Source organism: Aptenodytes patagonicus, chromosome 2, assembly GCF_965638725.1.
Source record: "Aptenodytes patagonicus chromosome 2, bAptPat1.pri.cur, whole genome shotgun sequence".
Classification (NCBI taxonomy): domain Eukaryota; kingdom Metazoa; phylum Chordata; class Aves; order Sphenisciformes; family Spheniscidae; genus Aptenodytes; species Aptenodytes patagonicus.
In genome coordinates, this window is record NC_134950.1 from 137,083,798 (window position 1) to 137,108,470 (window position 24,673).

The 24,673-nt window shown below is 40.2% G+C and overlaps 1 protein-coding gene across 7 annotated transcripts in view; it reads right to left on the reverse strand.

The window, feature by feature from the left end:
* Window positions 1-427: 427 nt before the first annotated feature.
* The window catches only part of ABCB5 (ATP binding cassette subfamily B member 5), a 38,418-nt gene continuing 14,172 nt past the window's right edge, over window positions 428-24,673 (reverse strand). For 3 of the 7 annotated variants that reach the window (XM_076331359.1, XM_076331356.1, XM_076331361.1), the window contains 18 exons: window positions 24,486-24,611; window positions 22,996-23,199; window positions 21,602-21,772; window positions 20,656-20,742; window positions 18,804-18,965; window positions 18,071-18,310; window positions 15,950-16,096; window positions 15,434-15,538; window positions 14,572-14,649; window positions 13,366-13,449; window positions 11,212-11,415; window positions 10,258-10,358; window positions 8,753-8,893; window positions 8,107-8,263; window positions 6,159-6,356; window positions 5,031-5,237; window positions 3,881-4,027; window positions 428-3,336 (listed from right to left, as the gene is read on the reverse strand). In XM_076331359.1, the coding sequence (XP_076187474.1) occupies window positions 3,139-3,336; window positions 3,881-4,027; window positions 5,031-5,237; window positions 6,159-6,356; window positions 8,107-8,263; window positions 8,753-8,893; window positions 10,258-10,358; window positions 11,212-11,415; window positions 13,366-13,449; window positions 14,572-14,649; window positions 15,434-15,538; window positions 15,950-16,096; window positions 18,071-18,310; window positions 18,804-18,965; window positions 20,656-20,742; window positions 21,602-21,772; window positions 22,996-23,199; window positions 24,486-24,611 (2,757 nt within the window). In that variant the 3' untranslated portion in view covers window positions 428-3,138. The remainder of the gene's footprint in view (window positions 3,337-3,880; window positions 4,028-5,030; window positions 5,238-6,158; window positions 6,357-8,106; window positions 8,264-8,752; window positions 8,894-10,257; window positions 10,359-11,211; window positions 11,416-13,365; window positions 13,450-14,571; window positions 14,650-15,433; window positions 15,539-15,949; window positions 16,097-18,070; window positions 18,311-18,803; window positions 18,966-20,655; window positions 20,743-21,601; window positions 21,773-22,995; window positions 23,200-24,485; window positions 24,612-24,673) is intronic. The other 4 variants (XM_076331362.1, XM_076331358.1, XM_076331360.1 and 1 more) reach the window with 3 other exon arrangements.

Below are 24,673 nucleotides of genomic sequence, written 5' to 3' on the forward strand. Positions count from 1 at the left end.
GGCCAACAAATCCCCTGCTTTTAAGATGCGTCCTCATAGGCTTTTCTTTTCTGTCAGAGCTAATTCTTTTGATCTCTATATCAGTCTAGGGTTTGGTGCTGAAAAAGTGCTTTTAACATGCATTTATCTCTGAATTTAGGTCTGCTTTTAATCGGAGCACAGCCAGTCTGCAAGCTCTATGGGCATATCCAGCTGGGAAGGTGACTTGGCTGGTCTGAAGTAAACCATCAGAGCATAGAGTTTGTTATTAGTGCCTACAGGCTGAGCACATTAATCTATTTATATCTCACGGAGTCAGTAAAGTCATCCCGCTCAGTCTGTCTTTTAGCAGGCATGCAGTAGTGCACTTTTTTGTCATTCTTACAGATCTTTGGGACTTTGCTCCGTTTGCTTGCTCACCATCTCTTTTGTGTTGGGTAGGACTTGCTTTTGTCTGGTGTTTTTCTCAGGTCTGCAGCTGATCTTTAAAACAGGGCTGTGATATGAATGGCTTTTAGTATGTCTGTATTGAAATAAATCAGTAAAGTGTGTTCTTACATTGCATAATATCTCACTTGTGAACTTAAGTAAATCAACGCTATTTACTTCAACTGCGTTTTCTCTTTTCCCTTTTTAATCATGTAAGAGCAGAGGATGTTCCCGAGGCACATCTGTCTGGCACTGCTCTTTCCTCACTTGGCTGCCACAGCCCAGAGCGGTGCACACACGCTCCCTCCATCACATCGGCACCTGCTCCTTCTGGCCCTGACCAAAACCCACGCCTACCTTTCTATAAGGAACAATGTGACACAGTGCTGCCAAGCGTCTTACTTCAAGACCTTTATCTGTTTATCCTTAGCATACATAGCTGGTACTGAGTCTGTCCAGCTATTGCAGCGTGAGAATGCTCTATGTAAACAAAGGTGAGGAACATGCCAAAAAGGATGCAAGTGTAGTCACTTTTCTTTCCATGGTAGGTAATGTTGACCTCTGAAAGAGCAAATAAGGGGAAACACAAGTCACGGAACTTATTTTTCTAGGCTGACCATGCTGCAGCTCTTTCAGCACCTTCCAGGTCAAATAGTGCATATTTCCTCATTCCTCTTGCCCCTGTGCTACTAAATAATTCCAAGCTGGTGGGAAGTAAGCACATTTTGGATTCTTCTCCGTTATCTGCATGGATGTGAATGCAGTATTTTCCACAAAGATGCTCCATTAACTAGCCCCAGATGTTAGATGATTCATTATGTTACAGAGCCTTAGCGTAATGGTTATCTCCTCCATTTATATATTGAAACTAATTTCCCATTTTTACTTCATCTTACTTAATTGTTACTGCAATAGAGTGTAATGAATTGTAATATTACAAAAATTTATTATTCATTATAATTGTAATGAAAAACACATATACATCTAACCCAAAAGTATAAAAATCACTCTTTCCTTCCCCAAAAGCTTTCTGGATTAAGGAGGAAGATATTTTATTTTCAAAACTGAGAATCAATCTCTACTGCTTGTAATTTTAATTCCAGTGCAGAAACAAAACAGGGAAAAGGGAATTAACTGGAGCCCGCATTGGATAATGGGGAATGTAATGAGAGCAGCAGCTCCTGTGGTATCTGCCTATCATGAGGAAGTGAAGAGGTCACATAAGAGGGGTGCCTGAATGAGTGATAACTTCTCTTGTAACAGTCCCTGAGAAAAAATGCGTGAGGGAGAGTGCCTGTATTTATTCTGGCAAAGCTGAAACCAGAATTTGTTTTCTTTTGTGTGTTTTATTCCCCTCATGGATCCTGATGCCGGAAAACAATTGAAATGGGCAAAGGAGGTAGTCATTACTGTAAGTTTTGTCTGCTACAATGGAGCAGAGATATCTGGAAATTATAAAGTACTGCAGGTTGCTCCAGGCCATAAATCCTAACCCAAAGCCACGTGCAAAGCCTTGGAAAATTAAAATGCTGCAATTGAGTTTAACCAGCCAAAAAAAACGGCTGCTGAGTCACTCTGACTACATGGTACATATTCTTCAACTGTTGAAGGATGTATTGCAGCACCTCGAGTAACATATCAGAGGAATAACCAATTATTAAAGCACATGCGTAAATGAGTTTTGCCAACACTTAAAACAATCTTTAAAATTATTCATAGAATCATAGAACCATTTAGGTTGGAAAAGACCCTTAAGATCATCGAGTCCAACCGTTAATCTAACACTACCAAGTCCACCACTAAACCACGTCCCTAAGCGCCACATCTATTCAAAATAAAGGATCCCATATTGAAAACCACTTTTTATTTTTATTTTTTTTCCTAAAGAAAAGCTATTTACACGGCTGACGTGAGTCCACTCCAAAAGCAGCCATCCTAGCTTCCCTGGAAGACTTTTGAAATGACCCTGATGGATGCAAAGAGTGATTAAACTCTGTTAGGTCAGCAATGGAAAAATGCTGAACAAAACAATGGTATCTCTTATGTCAATTTATCTCTACATGGAAGGCTTGTAACCATTACAATTATTGACTGAAATAGAATATTGAATCTCCAAGAAATGCGTGAAGCACAGTAATATTAGAAATGTGGCATAACATGGGAAAAAAAAACCAACAAAGCCACGCATCCAACCGCTTCTCTCTAAATTTAATTCAAATGCCTTTATTTGGAAATTCAGCAGTAAGAATTGACAGTCATCTTTATCTAATTAAGAAGACTTTATGGCAGCATCTGGCTGGTGAAGAAACCCACAGGGCAAGCAGAAGCACCTGTTCACTGCGTATCCATGATGCTTAACCACTGTCATACTCTGGTACCGCCTTGTCTATGGCACCTGGTGTGGGCCAGGGTTTGGGGGGACAGCAAGAGCAGGGTGCCCCACCTAAGCCATGGTGTGGATGAGACTACTCCAGGTCTGGCTGCCTCCAGATCATGCGATCCCCACAAATGCCCAGCAGATTCAGCCCCTGGGACTCACCCGTGCACCTTCCATGACCCACCCTGGGGCATGCACCGCTCATCCCCACGGATGTGTGGGGCAAGGACTACAATGGATATAGCAACCAGGCTGCAACACGCAGTCCCTGCTCCATCAGCACAGACACAGCCAACCTTAATTCTCTGTAAGCTTTTCATGTCTTCCCAGAAAAAAAATATCTGCAAATAGTACTAATTAGAGACTTGTGCATTTACAAGGGCATAGTAGTGTCCTTCCTTTGCCAGTAACTGGCTGTGGGTACCCTGCTCAACGACCCTGCCGTTCTGGATCACTGCAATGATGTCTGCAGTCTGTACGGTCGTCAGGCGGTGAGCAATGACTATGCAGGTTCGACCTTGCCGTGCGTTATCGAGAGCTTTCTGGACGATCTGCACACAGATGTCGTGAAAATGCTGTTAGCGCCTGGAGAGCCTTCACTTGTCATAAGTGAAGAATCAAATCACATTTGATTTCTTACTCTTTGTTATCACCTGAATATATCTCCCATAGATATACAAGTCAGTGCATACACGAGACACCCTTACTTAACACGATTTCTCACTGAGGTCAGTGAGACTGATCAAATGAGCGTGAGACATTGAGAAGTGGGTTCTTGGGCATCCGTTTTGGGTCAGAACACAGATTCGGTATTTACCATCAAATACAGCTAATAGGAAGACAGCTGAAGAGTATCAGCTTCCCATGGTGTTTTCTACTTAAAGTTTTGGGGTTTTCTACTTGTTTATTTAGTAGATATGCACAGCTTCCTAGTGTCGTTCAGTTCACAGCTTGCAGCTGGAAAAGCTACCATGATACACCTGCCCTGTTGTTTCACAGCTGAGCGTTTGCAGCATGTTTGCATTGATTTTATTCTACAGAAGGAGCTAGCCATGTACATAGAGATATATATTTCACGTAATAATCATTACTCACCTTTTCACTTTCTGTGTCAAGAGCAGAGGTAGCTTCATCCAGAAGCAAAATGGCAGGATTACGAACCAGAGCACGGGCAATTGCTATTCTTTGTTTCTGACCTCCAGAAAGTTGTGTTCCTTTCTCACCCACCCGGGTATTATATTTCTGGATGTTAAAAATTAAAAAAAGAAGGCCTGTGAATACTCTTAGAGAAGGAAGATTAGAAAAGTAAAGTTTTATGCATGACTATAAAAATGATTAGGTATTTCCATCTTGAAAGAAAAGAATAGTGCAAGTGTTTTTAAGAAAGCTAAGGTTTTATAAACACCTCTAGTATAAACAGTTATATATACAGACACATGTGTTTATACCTGGTCTGAAAATTTACTTCCCCAAAGACTGGAATAGGTCTTGAATGGTACCACCAGTGATACGGTGGTAAAGCGTCCACAGACATCTGGCCATGAGCATATGATCATAAGAGTAACTAGAGATTTAACGTTTACTGACACATACATGAAGAACTCGATCCTGCGTCACTTGTGAATAAAGAATCCCAAACATCATTAGTAGTAATGAAGATGAAATCTTTTTCAGCATCATTATATCATGTTCAAGTTACACAGAACTACAGTGAAAACAAACTATCAAAACATTTTTTCTTGTTATAACCAAATTCTTGGCAGGCATGGTCAAATGCCATGTCATTCACTTTTGATTTATTGCCCCTTCATATTTGTTAAGAAACGCTCCCTATCTATGGCTCATCCAATTAGACATAGAGCACTTAGTCAATTTCTTTTTTCTAAAATAATTCAGTAAAACTTTCTCAGAGTAACTTGAGAAGTTTCAGCTGTCAAAGGAAAAAATATAAAAAAAAATTATGAGGACCTGTTTGTACATAGAGTGTCCTCGCATTTTTTTCCTCATATTCTGCTTTGTCTACCACTGTATTAATTGGAACATTGACTTTTTTTGAACAAACTAACAAGGATTTTAAGCTTGAAACACACCGACATTTTAAAACATAAATTCTATATTTTTTCCTATTAAGGGAAACAAAAATGTTTATTTTTAATTTGATCAACATAAGTGAGCATTGCCAAGATTTCCCCATGTCACTCCAAAAATCTATTCTCACTGTGAAGAGAAGATCACTATCTCTTACCTCTGGCAGTTTTTCAATGAAGGTATGAATATTTGCTGCTTTAGCTGCTTCTTCAATTTCCTCCTGACTAACCACCCTACCGTTGTCTCCGTATCGAATATTTTCAGCAATGCTGCAGTCAAACAAAATGGGCTCCTGCGACACCAGGCCCAGTCTGGACCTCAGCCATTGTAAATGCAAAGATCTGGTATCAAATCCATCTGCTAACTAGAAAAAGCAACAGAAAAATGATGCCAAGTTGACTACAGAGCTCATCCACTGATACAATTCGTGTTTCCTGTTTACAGTGTGTAAGAGGAAGCCTGTTACGTGTTCGATTCCCAGCTGAAATCAAGTAAATTTTGCATGCAAAATGGAAAAGAACCAGCAGTAGAGATGAAATATTTCCTTTCATTAGTTTTTAATTTTGTGTGTGTTTTTGCTTCCATTTCCCGGCAGACAGAAACGCAGAGTGCAGATTGCAGGCTGTTCCTGCAGTCCTTCCAGCCCTACTGACCGGGAACCAGGAACCTCACAGGAAAGCCTATCCCTGAGAAGCTGAACACAACAATAAATATTCTCAGCTGCAGGCCTTTAATTCGATCTTAAAACCTCCAAGGAGGTTTCCTTGGACTTTCTATACCCATTAATGGGGATTGCATCAAAAAGCCCATTGCAGCCTTCCAGTGGTGATGCAGCAGCATCCCCATGGGATTACATTTGTATTCTCTGAAGCATGTATCTATGTCTCTAATGTGTGAATTCACATTAATGAGATGACTTACATACTGACAAGCAAGCAACGTGAACTTTATGCCCCTGTGTGACCAGGCTGTGAGCAGCTTTGGGGAGGCAACACAGTCTGACCCCCTCATTCTCTTCCCCGGTGAGATCAGCGTCCTGAGCCACCGCACCATGCCAACACAGGTGCCAGTGCTGGCATGTGTGTCTAATGCATGGGGCAGGCAATGACAGGGGTCTCGAGGTTGTCTACAGCTCCACTGGAGCCACAACCTCACTAACCCACACCTCTTTAAAAGGCATCTCTCCAGAGATATTGCTAGGATCGTTTAAAGCCTCTGAAACCTTGGAAGATAAAGAGTTCTGTAGATTTAACTGTTATTAATAGACACACAAGTCTATTTTTACCACTTGTCCTTCCACAGGGTCATAAAATCTCTCCAAGAGCTGAATGGATGTGCTTTTGCCACAGCCACTGCTTCCTACTAATGCCAGAGTCTGTCCTTTGTTAACCTTCACGTTGAGTCCTTGCAAAACTTGAAATTCTGGCCTTGTTGGATATACAAAATGGATGTTTCTGAATTCAATGTTGCCTTCAAAATTGCTCTGAAAAAGTAAGAGTTCACATGCTCATATTAGCATTTATTAGCTTTAATTAAAATAACACTTGTAATACTTGGTTGTTTAAGGGAGAGAACTGAAAAGGAAGTTTGGGAGGGTGTTTTCGAAACTGCTTTTGAAGTTCTTTTCAATTGCATATTGGATCAGCGTAGTATCATTGTTCATGGGATGATCTGCAGTTGTAAGATCCTAGATCCTTCTGGAGAAACAGTTTTCTGCATCTCTTGTATCTATTTTTCATTTCAGCTTTGAAAAGAATATCTTTAGACAAATAAACAACGTTACTATTTTTCATTTCTGACACATGTAATTGAGGCACTTCTACTCTTGATATAAACTATAGCATTTGCTTTCCTGATCTCACACTGTAGGTAGCACAATTTGAACGAACTTAACACAAGGTCAAGATCAGCTATTAAGATAGCAGAGCTAAATTCTTCGGTAGGGAATTCACAGGCACGCAGAACAAGCTGTGTTTTAAAACGCAATGATAGTTGTTAATTAGCCATTCTAGCCAGGCCGATTTCTAAGCACAAGGGGAAGAAAGGGGGCACACATTAAGACTATTGCCTCTCCTATTGTTTGGGGTAGGAGCCAGCGCTGTGTACGTACTAGCAGCACCGCTAGCACAGTGCTCTCACAGCAGCTGATGATCTAATTTAACGGGCTCAAAGCTTTGCTTTGCTGAGGTCACAGGCATCACTGGCATTTGAGTCCAACCTATACTAGGTTTATTTATTTATTTATTTCTAGTATAAATAATTTTTATTTATAAATTATATATAAATTATATAAATAATTTATTGTAAGTTTTATTTTACCAGGGACCTTCTGCCAAATCTTTCAACGTCTGTGCCGGAGGACCCTTGTTCAAGAAGATATGTAAGTGTGCTCCTACCTTTAAAGGCTGAAAATCCTGTGTATAAGCTTAAAGTTACAGAAACTGGATTATGGCTTCCTGAGTAGGGGCCACCATCTGAAACCTACTCGGGAAGTTCACTTTAAGCTTAGATGGATGTGCAAATGTAATCCTTCCAGATCACGTAAACTGAGAGCATTTCATGCAGAAATTTGACAAGTGCTGAGGTCAGTTTCCTTAATGACAATTTTGGTTTAGAGGTGAATTTTTTGGGACTTTTTGAGTGTTTTGGGGTTTTTTTTTTCTCTTTCTTGTTGTTTTTTCCTTGTTGTCGTCGTGTCCCCCCCCCCGACTTTAGAGCAAAACAGATTATTCATTAAGTTAGTTTTGACTTCACAAGAGCACATTTTTACTTGTAAGAGTTTCCACAGTTGTAAGAGGATGGCTTTTGGCAAAACTGTTCTGTCTCTGAAGGAACTAGTCTCTCTTATCTACAAAAAGAGTAGAAAAATGCATTTGTATTTTATTTCTCCTGTAAACCCTTACAAAGACAACGCAACTGTTAGTGGAACTGACATTGTCAGTGTTTTCCTGAAACCATTTAAGACGTGGGTCAGTAGAATGAAAAGTATTTTTTTTAGCTCATTCAGAGCAATACTACATTTAAGGCTATACACTTCTGACTGAAAAACGGAAATAATATGGTCCATTAAAAAAAAATTAATGAGTCAGTACCACTATTTTATATAATGTCTGTCTTTTGTGACACCCTAAAAAAATATGAAGCTATGAATACAGTTGCAGACAATAAAACATTACTAATTTAATACTAATTAATTAATACTAAAGCCCCCAAACAACAATTACAACTCTTACCAATTTGTCACCTTCTTCACTGTAACTGTCAATTAGAGGTTTTCTGTCCAAAAGTTGAAAGATTCTTTGGGCTGACATTCTAGCTTTGCCATAATCTGGTGCCAGGGAAGCAGACTGACCAACATTCGCAGCTGCAAATATAACTGAAGAGAAGACTCTAAAAAACAAAACACAAAGCCTCATTCATTTCAGGTAGAACAACGCATTGTTTTCTTCATGTGTAAAACAAACCTTCAGAATAAAGTTTTTTAGCATCTTTACATTATGACATTTCTGGAGCTCCTCACCCCCCAAAATGTCATCCAGTATTAGGAAGTTCTATTTGTTCCTATAACTACTTTATAGGTGAGCAGTGGTGTCACATCATTTCTCTATGTAATACCCTTTGCCTGGAAGGAACGTCAAACAGCAAAGACTTCTCTAGAGTAGGTGTGCTGAGCATGGCCACACGCTTGCTGCTTCACTGCCCGCATACACACCTTTCCCCACAACAGCCCTTCTGCCCAAACTGCACTCCCAACCAGACTAAATTCCTAAATCTCTATGCCCCATTACCTCTGTACGTTGATGAAATAATTTGCATGCATTGAGATCACTGTCACATGTTTAGATTTTTTTTTTTTTACATTTTATAAAGTATACTCACATAAATACATTTTCAAAGTTGCTCAGACAATGGGCAATGAGCCATGCCCCAAATCTGAAGACTGCTGCATTAATAAAGTAGTTTGCACACTGAGCTACTCCGTAGGTAAATCCATAGAAAGGGGCTTTTGTCAGAGAATGTCTGATAAAGGAAGAGACTTTCCATAAATAACTTGTAAAACAGAAATAGCAGACACTGGCTGGGGGATGGCCAGATTTCTCAGTTAAAACTTTCAAGCAATACAACTCACCCCCTGAAAACACAACAAATCAGCCCAGAACACATGCACACTCACAAACAAGCCCTGCCAGACCCTAAAAGCACCCTGCATCGTGACATGGAACTGCCCTTAGGACAGAAAGTTTGAGCAATGAGATCCTTCATCCTCACTTATGCTATCTTGAATCTCCTCCTTTGCTTTTCTATAGCAGGGCAGGTCACTAAAGCAGTTAAAAAAATAATAAAATTTAATAACTACCACATATGACCCATTTTATTAAGAAAACAAGCAGGCTCCAGCCCAGCCTAAGAGCTGCCTGCGGGCTTCCGCCAGGTCTTCCCATCCGAGCAGAGACCTCTCATCCCGATTCAGAGCAGGGACATATTGCTGGGTATCCCCGCAGGGATTCAGACTAAGCCTCTATTTCTCAATCCGTCCTTCTGAAGAAGTTTCATTTTGTGTAGCTAATTGAATGCACACTGAATCGGAGTCCAGAGCACTCTGCCCTCATGGTTTAGGATGCTCTCTGAGGAAATGAAAATCTCCTTTCTAGTCTGAGCTGTAAATCAGAGACCTTTGACAGTCCAGGTGAGCATCCTGCCCATATCCGGGATATTACCAGTTCACCAGACACTAAATTTTGACACTGTTTTGGCTGAGGACAGATTATACAATGCATCATTTTCAATTCCTCCTTTTACATTAGTTACCTTGAGGGAGGAAAGAAACAAATTAGATTTTGGGCTATTTTGTTTAAATAAAATGGAGCTAGAAAAATCTGGCATCCCTGATGATTCAAATGCGTTTCAGTGGAGACAAGTCAGTGGGATGTAGCGGGTCAAACAAGGGAAACATGAAGTTCATTTCAAGGTTGCAAAAGTAGTATGAGGGGAATAGAACTGGTTTATGTTATAAAGGGTGTGGTATGGGAGTTAACTGTCAGTTCCTGAGTTAACTAGTATCAATCCAATACACTGAAATGGAGTGAACATATGTCCTATATTCTAGGCACACACAAGAAAACACAATATTCTCTAACACATATGCAGAGAATGCAGTTTATAAAGTGTTTGCATAATGAAAAGGAAAATCCTGCAAATGTTTTTTCACTCTGCATTTAAGAATGTAAAAATATACCAACTGAACAACTTTCAAAACTACGCAAACTGCTATTGATATCCTTCCCAATCTTTTGGGTATTGGATAGTTTGCAAGAAATGTATTTACAATAAGTCTGAAAGACTAAAATGTAGAAAGAAAGAGTTATTAAAGAAAAAAATCCCACCTATATGGACCATTCAAACTTGTAACGTATCTTTCATAAAATGCTTCTTCCCTGGTCAGTGAAGCTACAGTTCTTATGTTTTCAACTGATTCTGTTGAAATCTAAATTGGGAGATAAAACAAGTAAGAGGTAATCCCTTACAACTGCAATCTACAACATATCTCCTAAACACTCGATCTCTTCTCTAGCATTTATTGTTTTAGATCAGAAAGTGTTTGCTTAAGAGAAGAGACCGAGGTCTATTACCAGGTGAAGGAAAGCCCAGAGCAACAAGATTATTCACCTGACGATCACAAGACAAGGTGGGGGCTGAAGTCAACAACGTATTTGAGTTCAGAACCTTGGGCCAGCACGCAGGAAGTGTCAGCAGCCCGTGCCCTAACCCGTGGGTTGTGATCCTGATGATTTAAACCCTATTTCATAAAATAGGAACAACCCCAGTAATCTGGACACAGCTTGCACTTTTGCACGGACTACTTCTGTCTCCTGGAAGAGGGCTATCAGGTGAAGGAAGGCAGTACCCTGAAAGAACTGAGCACATTAATGGTTTGCATTTTATGATGGAATAAAAATAGTAGCAATGTCAGGGCTCGATGGCTCAGCCCTGCAACGCTTCTGGCCACAGCACAGAGCAGTGCAGAGCTAAGCTGCTCACTCTAGGCACAAGGCGCACCAGTGCTGGGGCTGCTGCTGTTACAGCTGTCCCTGCCCAGAAATCCACTATGGAAGCTTTCAAATGCATTTTTATAGCCTAATTTACAGATGTTTTGTGTTATTTATGTTTTGCTTTTCTCGGGGATATATAAACATTCCCTTCATCCCCCACCCAGTCCTGTCCTCTCCTCTTCCCCTTTCATTTATCTTGGATAATTGAGTCAGCTGTAATATAGCTACAGTGTTGTCCTTAAAAGTGATCTCACACCATAACCCTGTAGTTAAAATTGGAGAACTTACTCTTCCAGCCTCTTCCAAAGCTTTTTGATCTTTTGCGGCATGACCAGACACAGAGCTAACTCTTGCAGCATTTGTAGCAATAACGAAAGGAATGCAGGCCAGGATAAGCAAAGTTAACTGCCAGCCGTATACAAAAGCAATAACGATGGCAGTCAGAAGGGTAAAGACAGTCATAGTCATCAGTCCAAGTCGGCTTCCAGTTGCCTAAGAAAACCCCAGAAACCCCCAGATATCCATCATTAGATTTTCTTTTTGTTATTTATATCACCACTTGAAATCGCTATACAGTCAAGGCCGGCGGTTCAGCTGGAAAATGAAACCATGCGTGGTCACGTGCGTGGACATTATGCACCTACTTATGTAACTGTTCCTAGACGTTCCTCTTACCTGCCAGCATTCAGGCCTTCAAGAGAGGCTAAAGGAGTCTAAACGGTTGGTCACGGCAGTTGTTTAATGAAATATATATCTGGGACTTCTTGCACTACCTGAGGCACAGAAGACTGTGGCCACTGTCACGGTAGGGCAGGTTGGCTGTTGGGTGCCGAGCATTAGGCAAGATGGGCTTCCTTCTAACAACAGTCATCCATTGACCCATCCCACTAACAGTGGTGGAAACTACTTATCCTCAGGTTCTCACACTGCTGCACCTGGGGCTGGGTTCTCAGAAAAATATTTGAATTTGGCCACCCTGCAGAAATGCTTTATCTCAGCAGGGATAACGAGTGGGAAAGATGAACTCATACTGAAGAACTCCTGTCTCCTCCCAGCCTGTGTAACCTTTTCATCGAGAACTTTTAAAATGAGAGATGATTAGCATCCAGCATCCGGGTGGGCTCTGATCTGCAGAAAAAAGGTCTGAAAACAGCCCTGTGGAAATAGTTCATCTTCCAAAATTTGGCTTGATGGAAAAAACAAAAATCCTTGGGCGGGAAGCAAAACTCTTCTCTCTTTTGCCAAAGACCTTCCTGCCCTGAAAAGACTTTTCTTGTTCAATAAATTTTAAAATAGTAATAATTAAACCAATGCCAAGGTGAATTGATGCCATATGTTGTAGGGGCTGCACATAAAGATGGATTTGGAAACTTGAGCCAGCGCAGCATGAGGCACGGTACTTACTTACTGACACTCTGTAGCGCTCCAGAGAACACAATAGCTTTGGAGAGCAATTCATGCCCTTAGTTGACTTTTGTAGTTAGGGGACCCTGTGCACCCCTCCTTTCTACTGTCCTGACAGGGTGATATAGTTCAATGCCACTGAAACAAACTGGAACTTTAAAAAATGAAAATGACTTAAGTTTTGTCAAAAACTATTTTCTCACTACTAGCCCATAGGGAAGGAGGACAGGAAAGAGAAACAAAAGTCTACTGAGACTGAAAAACATAGGGATTAAAGGGTGTTTGATGTACAAATTTGAAGGACACAAAGACATCTTAAAACAGAAAACTTTTCCCCTACAAGTCCTGCAGTGGTTTTTTTTTTGTTTTTTCTTCAGGGAGAAGGGAAGAAACGGAGAGACATTTGGCAGATCATCAGGGACTGCTGATGAGGTGAGCAGTAGGACAAATTGTGCAGAATCTGCCATATTCTCCTGCCAGTGTCCAGTGGCCACCTCTCTCATACCAGTACCTTGAGTCATTCCCTCCCTTGGCCACCGCCCTCCCTGGTGTTCTTTATTAATGCCGGGCCATTTCCTACTGTTTGGCTTGCTTGTGTGTGAAGCACATTTGGTGGGAATGGGAGGAAGAATTATCTTCATTAAGGTTAGTAAAGGGTTGTATCATCTGCAGATGCAACTTCTTCATGGTTCTCATGTGACACCCGTCACAGGGTACTAAAACCTGGGGTCCACTGATTCTGGTCCCCAGCACACACAGATTTCACTTTGCATGGTGAAATGGTTTACAGTTATTATATACTTAGCTTAAAGACTTGCAGGGAGGAACGTCTGCTGGATTTTTCATAGTTCTCACAAATTATCAGCTGGGAAGCCATTTCCAAGGTGTCAAGAGCATGCTATGTAAATGCATCTGCCCGTCTGTGGGGTAGATTTACTACCTTGTGTTCTGAAATAATCTCAGTGTCCCTTGCCAATTACAATTAATATTTATAGGGAAAAAAATATTAAAAAAGCACATAAAAAAGAATCGGCATACCCCTTTGACTTGGGAAGCATCTGTGGCAAGCCGAGTTAGCAGAACGCCAACAGCATTTTTCTGATCATCGTACCATCCAACCTCCTGCAAGAAAAGACACTGTTACTAATTTTTGTTTCAAAATTTACATGTTCTTATCATATTTCAGATTTATCAGGATTACTAATAAAATGAACAAACGTTTCCAGCTCAGGTAGCATATGGGGAAATGGAAGTAGAAGTCATGATGGCTAACTGCAATATTCTTCCTCTGTAGTCAGCATCTTCCAAGTAAACTAAAAGAAAAAGCTTAAAAAGTATTATTCTGTTGTGAGCATCTAATTGTTCACAATCCAAGTGTTATTAGCTGTAACGTTCTTCTGAATGTGCCTTTTTAGAAACTTTTATTATAAACCCCTTTTACTGAGTACTTCCTGAAGAGGTTAACTATTCTCTTCTTACAAGTTACCTATTCCATTAACTATAGAAGAGCAATTGCTCATCTGTATTTGTACATACAGAAAGGAAATGAGGCCCTTTTACCTCCAAAGGCTATGGCAGTTTTTTTTTAATCACTGATTTTCCCTCTCCTAGTCCCTTTCAGATGTTTCTATGACCACACAGGTTCTTGTCCCCCGTGGGTGTGTGGGGTGCCAAGTTATGCATTCTCAAAACTCCTATGCAAGTAACATGAAATCGCACAAATTAACAGGAAGGGTTTAATATAACTAACTTTGTTCTTCTCATGGGTAATTCTTGATGCAATAGGGCAATTTGAATTTTTTGCAGTAAAAAATTATCAGATTGTCTACTTGCTATGGATTGCAGTATGTAGATTTAAATCTAAATAACTAAACAGATTAGACTTACATCTCTATATTGCATACTTGCATCATGACCACCCAAGCAAGGGGAGATTAAACTTTTTTGGTCATCCTTGCACACACAGACAGCTGCAAACTGTGTGCATATTAGCATGTCAGAAGTATGCACATTTGCAATGACATTCCTTCAAAATTAGACTATTTGCAGTAGCAGCACTGAGCCAAACTGCACATGGGACAGGAGACTTTCAGAAAAAGTTGTACTTTTTCCTAAGCTAATGGTAGAAGAGACATGTTTTTGTTTTCTTTTCTCCAGACCACACAATTGAAACCCAACGTGCACCTTGTAACAGTCTGCAAAAGCCATCTGGCTCTCACGATACCCTAGCTGCACAATTCATACCTGCTGAAGTAGTGCTCTGAAGGACAAAGAGCGCAGTCTCATTGTTAGTATTTCCCCAGACTTCCCAAACATGAATCCCTGGAGGAGGAAAGAGAGTCACATTTTCTCATCTGATGCTTTAACTCTGTTTACAAAGCCGCACGACAAAAGCAATGACACCAAAAAGTCTCCTACAACCCCCTTTGCATATATGTGTCTTGGGAAAACTGCCATTTACATTCCTGGAACCTGAAACTCTGTTTTCCCACAGAAAGGAAGCAACATGGCAAAGAAGGCAGGAGCTTCGTTGTAATGCCTTATTCGTATGCCTCAGCAGCATTAGAAGATAAATCAGCCTATCTAGTCGTTGGCCTCCCTACTCTGACTGCTACCAGAGACATTCACTCACAGCAGTCTTACCAATGGATTTTATGATATGGACATCAATGTGCAGTAACTGTTTCCTGCAAGCTGTGAAGCAGTCATAAGAGGACAGCAAACGATGGAGTTTGATGGTATGAAAAAGACCATCTGCTATGGAAAGAGTCTATTTTATACTTACTTTGGCAAGAGCCTATAGACTGTCAATGAGAAATGTCAGTCTTAACTTTGACTTTTAAGGCCAGACCCTCCGCTTTGATTTCAATCATGCTGAATCCACATTGCCTTCAGTGGCTTATTTAAACCAACAGTAAATATGGACATCTGTCTTTAAGTAAACACATCAATAAACCCCACATATCTCAGGAAGAACCCTGGCACTTCTGCATGTTTTTGTAAGCTCTGATTGGTGTTTTGCTTCTCAAACTGTATTGATATGAGTTATACCTGCAGTCTGCTGGGGAGCTAAGAACTTCTAACATTTCAGTGTAGTGACACTTACTTGGATTATGTATGCTGCTAAGGTAATCACTCCAAGTAAAAGAAACATTAAAGAAAGCACCAAAGTGTTTTTATTCCTCTTTTCTGGATCTGTTTCTTGAAAAGCCTATGCAAGAAAAAACACAAAAATGAGTACGTAGACAATGAGTGCCAGTTACATAAATCAGCCTTCATCTCAAGAAACTTGTCTACTTCAATTTCTCGTAGTAAGTATCCTGGATCTTGAAATCACTCTGCAGTCAACTTTCTGTTGAGGGCCAGAAGACAGTCCAGCTTTCCATTTAACCTACATCTCGATAATTTGTTCCCCCAGCTCCAACTATTGTTCCTCCTTTCCTCTGCTAGTCAGATGCAGCTCCACTGGGCTCTGCCTCTAGAGGGTCACGTCACCAACATTTATCCATTTTTCATTGGCTCCATTTATACAAGTGAATCCCACCCAGAGTCTTACATAGGGAGAACTGGCTGAGCATGAGGGAAGCTCAGGACTACAATGTCCATTTGCAAAAAAACTTACCCCAATGATTTTTCCAAATATAACAGCAAATGCAGGATGGACCCCACCTGAGATGGCAGCAGCAATCACTCCCAGCAGTACATACAGCCACTCAGGTTTGTTCAGAGCCAGGATTCTTGAGTAAGGCACAGCAGGGAGATTTTCTTCCTACAGGAAAGGGAAGGCTGCAAGTTTTCCGTGGAAACATGAAATTCCCCAGACAGTGGGTGTTCATTAGGCTTTGAGTAGTGAGCTGTCTTGGTAAACTACTGAAAGCCCTCTCTGTGCGCTCGGAGTGAGCAAACATGCTGGAGATCTGCAGCTTTGCTGTTTCATATCCTAGAACTTCAACTGCACTGTAAAAGTTTGGAGGCAAAAATTTAACAAAAGGCTAAGTCATGAGGGGAGAAGGGTCAGGATAGTTCGCTGAAAGTCAGATAGGGCTGGTCACCACAAATGGCAACTTTAACACTTGAATCTTTGTAAAGAACTAAAAGTCTCACTGTTCAGAGCACAGAAAAGATCCCTCCGGTTCAGCTAAATGCTAGTGGGCTGGCAGTAATACAATTGGGTAGAGAGGTCGTCTTTCTCTTTCGCAAACTATAGCCTATGCATCATTACCAAAAGCATAAAAGAAGCATATGTAACAGTCAGTTAGTCTGCATCTCCTTTGAAAAAATGCCCTGTTCTGCTTTACTAATTTATTCAAGTGTCTATGCCTCCACAGGGGGAGTTCTGGAAAAGCGAAAAATGAAAACATTGGAAATGAGACAAAATATTGGGCAGGATTATGAGTAAGTTGCTTTTGCTTCCTGATTATTTTATCCCATGTTTCAGATGCTGAATGAGGGTGGCTAAGCCTCAAGCATAAAAGTGGGCTGAGCTTTCTGAAATAATTACAACTGCTGTATGCTTGATTTCTTAATTTTTTGTGAATGTGATGAATATTGAAGTCTTAAGCATGAACATCCACTACTTCCTCTGAGGTCTTAAGCAGTATTAATACACAGACAAAAAGTATCTTTTGAAGTTGCATAACATTTTTGTGATAATAGGAGTGGATCCAGCTCCTTCGTACTATTTGAAATATGTATTAGTTGGAAGCTATATTTAGTGAGAAGGAATATTGATAGATACAATTTACACTAAGGTTTCCATAAGTATTTTAAATAATCAGATGCTGTGTTACAGATGAGATCCTAGCTTCCATAGATTTAAAAGGATCCATGGTTTTACTTCAGAATTTATATTTTATTTCTTCACTTCAAGGGTCCTGAAGTCAGGTAAAAAAAACCCAAACCAAAAAACGCCAAACAACTCTTCCAATACATTTCATGCAAAAAAAATGCTGTAGTTCAAGCAGTACAAAATAGGAAAAAACAAAATCAAGTTTCTATTGAGCTGCCTACCCAAAGTCTGATCTAGAGTCAACTAGGAATCTGCTCCTATTGATTGCCATGAGCAAGTTTTACTCAACTTTGACAAAACAAAGTTCTGTTTCTAAAACCTGAACTTCCTACATGACTTTTATTTCTATATGACATTTGTCAACTAAAGTGTTTTATGTGAATAAAAACCTCCAGAACTGGATGTTTTAAAGCATATACTAAGACAGAGAGAGAGAGAATAATGATTCTTTTGTTTAGAATACACTTCAAAATGTTAGGGGTTTAATACATTTTTTTTTCGTTTGACATAAAGGTGATATGATATTCCAAAGTGCCTTAAAAATTGGTATGCACACCCCAGGGATTACATTATCCATGAGTATTTGCAACAGTGAGTACCAGGAAGTAAGGAGTCTGGCAAATGAAATCTCACAACTCGTTTTAATTAGATAGAATTAAAAAATCAGTAACACTGAAATAATACGCTTAGTTTTATGAAGCATAACAAATCAACAGCACAGGTTCTTTCCAGCTCTACACTAAGTCAATAGAGTTAAAATGAAGTTTTTGGTAAGACGTACACGATTGTCCCCATATTCCTAGGATAAATACTCAGCCTGGTGAGTACTGACTATAATAGCACCAGAGTAAAGGTTGCATGGCAGCCAGCTATCTAAACGTAATTAAAATTATGTGCTTTGTGTTTATGCTTACATGTTATCACTAAGTTCTAAACTAAAGCTTTAATACCCACCTCCAGCTCTTTTTTTTTCTTTTTTCCAGAGGACTTTTTCTTAGAAGAGCTCCTCTTACTCTTATGTCTGCTGGATCTTCTTCGAATGTTGCCTCTCCCAGAGATCACCGATTGTTCAAAATGATCTTGAAGAGTCAGCTCCTCCTCAAGATCATTTCTGTCATTTTCCTCATACTCCTCAGCCCCTGCATCTTCACTTTCTTCTGATGTCCCATCATCTTGAACATTATTGCTACAACCCTAGTGAGAATTCAGGATATACAATCACAAGACTTTCTGAGCAGGGAGAAGGAAGAGTAAAATTTTTTTCTCATGAGTACTGCTGTTTCAATCATGTGATCACCGTTGCCTATATGCCACATATATTTCAGTCTGTAATGGCAGAGCAGTAGACTATTTGGTCCTGATTTTTTTTTTTTCCTCTTTTCTCCTTCTCTTTAAGCAGTCTATGGAATCCACCTGGAATCTAACAATTTTGTGGTTATGCCATAATTATGTAGTCTGTGCCTTCAACTCACTTATGGTTTTGACGTATTGGATTGTGTGTAAATATGAAACACTTTTATGGGTAAAACCCCCAAGAATTCCAAGCCTGTGTCCGTGCCCAGACTAGAGCGACTGAGCAACTGCCAGCTGGACAACATGCAGGAGCTATAGAGAGAAAATGGCTCCACATACCAGCATTTCACAATTTTGTGAAATGGAGAAAGAAAATAAATAAATTTGCCCTTACCTGCTGCATTACAAGAGAATAGTAGACTCCCTTCTGCAACATGAGTTCACTGTGTGTTCCTTGTTCAACCACGACACCTTTCTCAAATCCGGCAATAGTGTCAGCAGTCCTGATGGTAGACAGTCTGTGAGCAATCACAATGGTAGTACGTCCAGTCCGAACCTTACAGAAAAACAACAAAAGCAATTTACATTAAAATGTGCAAGAAAACAGCACAGAAATAAGACAAAGTTATTTTAGGCATTTATAATATAAAATAAATCCAAACTTTAAAAAGAATTCTTTCTTCTAAAAGCAAAGATTTTTTTTCCTGGTTTCATATCTCTTGTTTAACAGCCTAAGGACACTTTCACTTGCCTAATTCAGGCAGAGAAAACCACATTAATCTTATTAGACAGGCAATGCAGGTATTAAAGGCTATAATTAAGGTTATTTGACTTTTTACTAAACTTGAACTGTTTGAGCTAAAGTTGCCCATAAAGTGTTTCCATGTGTATGCGCGCATGGGAGGGAAATGCGGTGAGAACAGTTAGATCTTTCTCAAAATAAAGCTGGGATAGCTAGTACATAAAGAAAGGATATTTCTTTATATACTGTCCATGCATATTTTTGGAAGTATGACATTAGCACGACTTCTGACAAGACTCAGCAGTAAAGCGTAGAGGAGTGGAGCACATCTGGGGTCAGAAATGGGTTTTAGCCACTCCCTAAAGCTCTCTCCCAGTCTTTTGAAATAAGCTACATCTCAAATCAGGGGCCTGCTGGGATTTGGCAGGGAGAGCTGCCGAAGCCTCAGTCTGCAGGTTACATGCTCCATCCCTCTCCAGCTCCCACACGCAGACCAGTGGCACGCACTGGTCATGCAGCAAATGAGCACGTGCCAGGTTGCGGCTGCTGGAGAGAGTGGCTTCCCTCCTCACTGATGCCTAGAGCAGACGGTGGCTTGGGGGCAGGAGGAGAAATCCAAGGGGACCTCATGCAACAAATATGTTCTGCAGTCAAGGAGCCTGCTGGAAGTTACTTGCTGCAGAAGTTGAACATCACATGGGCACAGGAACAGGGGCGTGGAGAAGATGAGGACAGTTTCAGTAGATGAATACTTCCATGGAGATTTGGTGTCTTCCCCTACACCTGCCATGAAGTTCTCATGGATCTGATGCAAGTCACTCAAAGCCTGTCACAGGACGTCTGCCTCGATGCAGTTTTCATGCCTGTGCCCTAATGCGCAGAGGTGCAGAGCCTTCACCACTGCAGCTGGGAGCTGTGATCAGAACAAGCAAAATGCTTTAAAAGATGCAAAGTTATCTGAAAAACGGCAGACTACAAGCATCTGCATATGACCGCTCAGAAACAGCGTGCATTTGTGAAGTTAATATCTCTGCTTCTCAGCTGTAAAAATAATGAACAATATTAACACCACTTTTTCCACTCAGGGATGTTGAGAAGAAATTTGTAAATCCCATTTGGGGACTACACTGATGGACATCAAAAAGCTGTGAAAAGATGAGTAAGTTATGATTCAAGGCTCATTTTGGTGTGTTCTGGGAACATGCTGAAGGATGAGGAAAAGTATATGGAACAGTCCCCTTAATTGAGTGATCTCCCTCTGTTATACACTAAATGAAGCAATAAGCTTCTGGAAAAGGTTAGTATTTGATCATGGAATTAAAGAACATGCAGAAGAAAGCTAAATTATGGCTGAAGCGGCAATCTTTTAGTGCTTAACTTTGCAGCAATAATATCATTTATATACAAATTAGATTAGATGAATATTATTTTTGCATCCACATGTCACCTCAATACTAACAATATCAGTATAGTCATGTGAATATAACCAACAGCTACATTTTACCTCAGATTTAAACTGAATGGCAATGAAGGTGGTAAATTCTGTATTTCCCTTGAGCCATACTTGTAACTCATGTCTCTTTGTGCATAACTACTGAAATGAAAGACAGGATTTTTCACTTAGCTTTTAAAAATACATTAAAATATTAGCTAAATATAGATAAATTTCATTTATCTATAGATAAATTAGATAAATATTAAATAAATGAAAAAACATTCCAGCCCACCCATGAAGTTCTTTTTTAATCAAAGCCTTTAGGCTCCACTACATCTTGGTGGAAACTGCTGACAAAGGAGGGCTGTGAGGAAGGGACCATGAGCTGATGGGACAGAAGCATAGGTATGAGCTCTGACAGCTCTGCTCCGCAGTAGCACCCACCCTAGAGCTGCGTGGCTGATAAAAAAAAAAATGAGGCGGGCAGAGACTCAGTATTTGTAACTGCCTCTGCTTTTGTTCTGTGATTTGCATTCAGTCTCTGTAAAGAAAGAAAATGGCTAAATCCCAGGAGCTTTCTGGAAATTATGAAGCAACTGCTCAATTAACAACCAATACTAGGAATTTTACACTATACATTTCTATTAATCTACCTGAAAAAGGCCATTCAGTCCTCATACCTTGTCTTGATAAGATGCCATCCATATTTCAGCAGGAAATGAACAACTGTGATTTGAGGAAGGGAGTGCAGGAGACCTAACTTACAGTTACACAAGACTGTAAGTGTCTCGGTAATTAGTAATAATGCTAAAAAAAAATAGACGTGATTCCTAAGGAAAATTTTGATCGTTTAAACACCCTGTTAAAACACTGAAATTGAAACATCCATCCAAATTTTATTTTTCAGTGTTCTTGATTCCAATGGAAACCTGCACTGAAAATTGTATGTTAATTTTTCTTAAGTGCTGTTGCACCTTTTCATGGCGACTGGTAGCTTCAATAACATGACTCCTACCTTATCGAGAGCTGCTTGCACTATGGATTCACTCTGAGTATCTAGTGCGGATGTAGCTTCATCCAGAAGAAGAATCTTGGGATTTCTTGCTAGGGCACGGGCAATAGCTATTCGCTGCTTCTGTCCCCCACTCAGCTGAGCCCCTCTTTCCCCTACCATGGTGTTAAATTTCTGAGAAAGGAGAAAACAAAACAGAAATTGTGGGACATCTCAAATGAAATCCTCACTTCTCTATGCGATCATAAGTACTCAGCTTCTAGACAAGAGGTAGCTTTATCCGGCTGACTTGAGCATGGGCAGAGCAAACATGCAACTACATCCATCCATCTAGTCCTTAGTCAAGCCCTCCTACCTCCATTACATACTTTACATGCCTAACTTTGAACTTATGGTTCTTTAAAGTCTTGATCTTTACTGCTTGCTCAGAGTGCTCCAAACCCTGGCCTGTAAAAGGTATCTATTTACTGAGGACTGCCTACATTTCCAACAGGGTTGGGATCATAAGGACCCACCAGGACCTACAATGTCACCTCCTCTGAACCTGAGATGTCCCCCTTGGAGCCATGGCTTGGTTCCTACTGACTGTGTCACTCACTCCAAAGTGGCAAGTCTCAAAGTCCACTGGAGTCTTTTATTATATTGCTGTTTAAGAGTAAATATGATCAAATAACTCCTCCTGAGAAGAAGGGACCTTGGAACAGACTGACACGCTAGGAGTGGCACATTCTTGAGAGGTGGGGGCCAAACTCTCTGAAGTAGTAGAAGAATTTGAAATCAAATCCCAGGTGGGCACTTTTTCCACATCTTTTTAACTGCAGGACCAAAAGGAAGGACATATCATCATCCATTCCTGAGGATGTGTTCTGAATGACTGACCTCACTTCCCGCCCTCACCCCAAAAGGAGTAAGGCACCTACAGCTAGGAGAGGGCTCAAAGCTGTGAATCTCAGGCAGAGGGAGAGCTCAAGCTCCCAGTCACTAAAAATGGCCTTGGTTCAGGGTATACTTATTTACTTCCACCCCCTATTTCCTATTGAATGTGCAGACAGCTGCTGACAAAGGGTTTCAGATTTCTGGATCTTCTCTTTAAAAGTTTAACTCTTCTCATGCCTTGTGAGATGGGTAGGGATGGTAATATAGCTGTGAAGCTTCCCTTCTCCTGAGTTAAGGCATTGACAGTTTTTCCAGACTTAGACACAAATCCTTTGAGGGCAACCAAACAAAGGCACAATATCTAGTCCAGAAAGTCCCTGAACTGAAAGCTGCTGGAGGCTATAAGAGTATTTTGGGAAGTTATACTACAGCTTGGATTCCCATGCTCTCCCTCTCAGAAACAGGACACCGGCCTAAATGGACCTTTCGTTCTTACACTCAGAAGAAGTTCATGAACTCACATCAGGCAGTCTAGATATAAAGTCAAAAGCATTGGCTTCCTTGGCTGCTTGCTCAATTTCAGCATCAGAAATATCTTCTCGGCCATAGCGAATGTTCTCAGCTATTGTTGTTGCAAACAAAACAGGCTCCTGGCTCACAATACCAATATTTTCTCGTAGCCACTTTACATTAAGCATCCGAATATCCTGACCATCTAAGGTAATCTGAGAGGAAAAGCATATGTCGAAGAAGTTGAGGAAATGCATTCTGTTCATAATAAATCAATTAATTTCTATGACTTAAGTATCAGCTACAAGGACAAAAAAGAAAAAAATTGTTGCCTTTAGTAGAAAACTATGTTGGGGCAGAAGTTACAACTGCAGTTTTTCCATCCACTGCACAAGCTAGAAAATAGTGAGGAGCAGCATAAACAGAGAAGACATCAGGGGTTTTTTTTTTTGGTGGTTTTTTTTTGTCCCCCCACCCCAATAACCATGCTGTCCAAACTGACTTAAGAGTTTTCCAGCTTCCCTGCATACTTTTTACCCTGTTCTCATGCCCCTGTGCCAGTTTGCCGGCCTCACAGTCGCGGCTACACAATTGCCTCTGTGGCTGTGCTTTACACCAGATCAAAGAAATAGTCCAAGTTGACTAAAAAGGAAGCAAAAGTTATTTTTAACCTAGACCATTTGCAATGTGGTCTTAAGAACATTGACATGAGCACAGGGGGGGAACAGCAAACTGAGGCATGGGGGCAGGAATGAACAGCCACAGAAACAATAAGTTTAAGAAACAACTGTGTTAATAGATAGCTGCCTTGATACATTATGTAGTGATAGTTCAGTGTTTAGTATTTGAAATGCTTACCTAGTTCCAACTAACAGTAACAACTACCAAGTAGCATTCTTCAAATATTAAGTAAAAAAGAACATTTTCCTTAAAAATTTATTGTTTATTTTCTTCCTTTTTCCCTTTGGAAATTTCTTATGAGAAGTATTTACCACTTACTGACTGGATCTAGTGTTTAGTGGTAGAGCAGACGTACAACATGTAACGACGGAAACTTTTGCTGTTAGGAGATAGAGAAATACGAGCCAAGAAAACAACCATTTAAAATAGGAAAACTCTCTCCAGGTTTTAGTTTATGTTCAATGAAAAGGAAGCAAAATACAGCAGAGCACTGTTGGATTATGCTTTGCTTAAAAAAGTTTACAGAACCTTAAAAGCCAATTGTTGATAAAAATAATTTTAAATTCAGATCTTGCATCTATTCAAAGATTTGTGGTATTTAGTATTTCTGGCATAGTACTGCAAGAAGGAGGAGAATAATGAAGTCAAGCCAACAAGAGAAGAGAGTTCATTGCAATTTAAATTGTGGAAATACTGAACTATGCAGAGATATGCTCAAATTCAATTAAAAAAAAAAAAAAGAAGAAGGTTCTGTCAACATGGGAAACTCATGCTTATCCTAATAGCTCTCAGTTTTTACAGTTCAGTTGCAGGCACTCACTTCTCCCTGGACAGGATCATAGAATCTCTGCAGCAACTGAACAGTAGTGCTTTTTCCACAGCCACTGGCACCAACTAAAGCAATGGTCTTCCCGGTTTGAACTTTCAAGTTTAGACCCTTGAGGATCTGGGGGAAAAAAAAAATAATTATATCTTAGTTTGACAAGTTTGATTAGAGAACCATCTGTT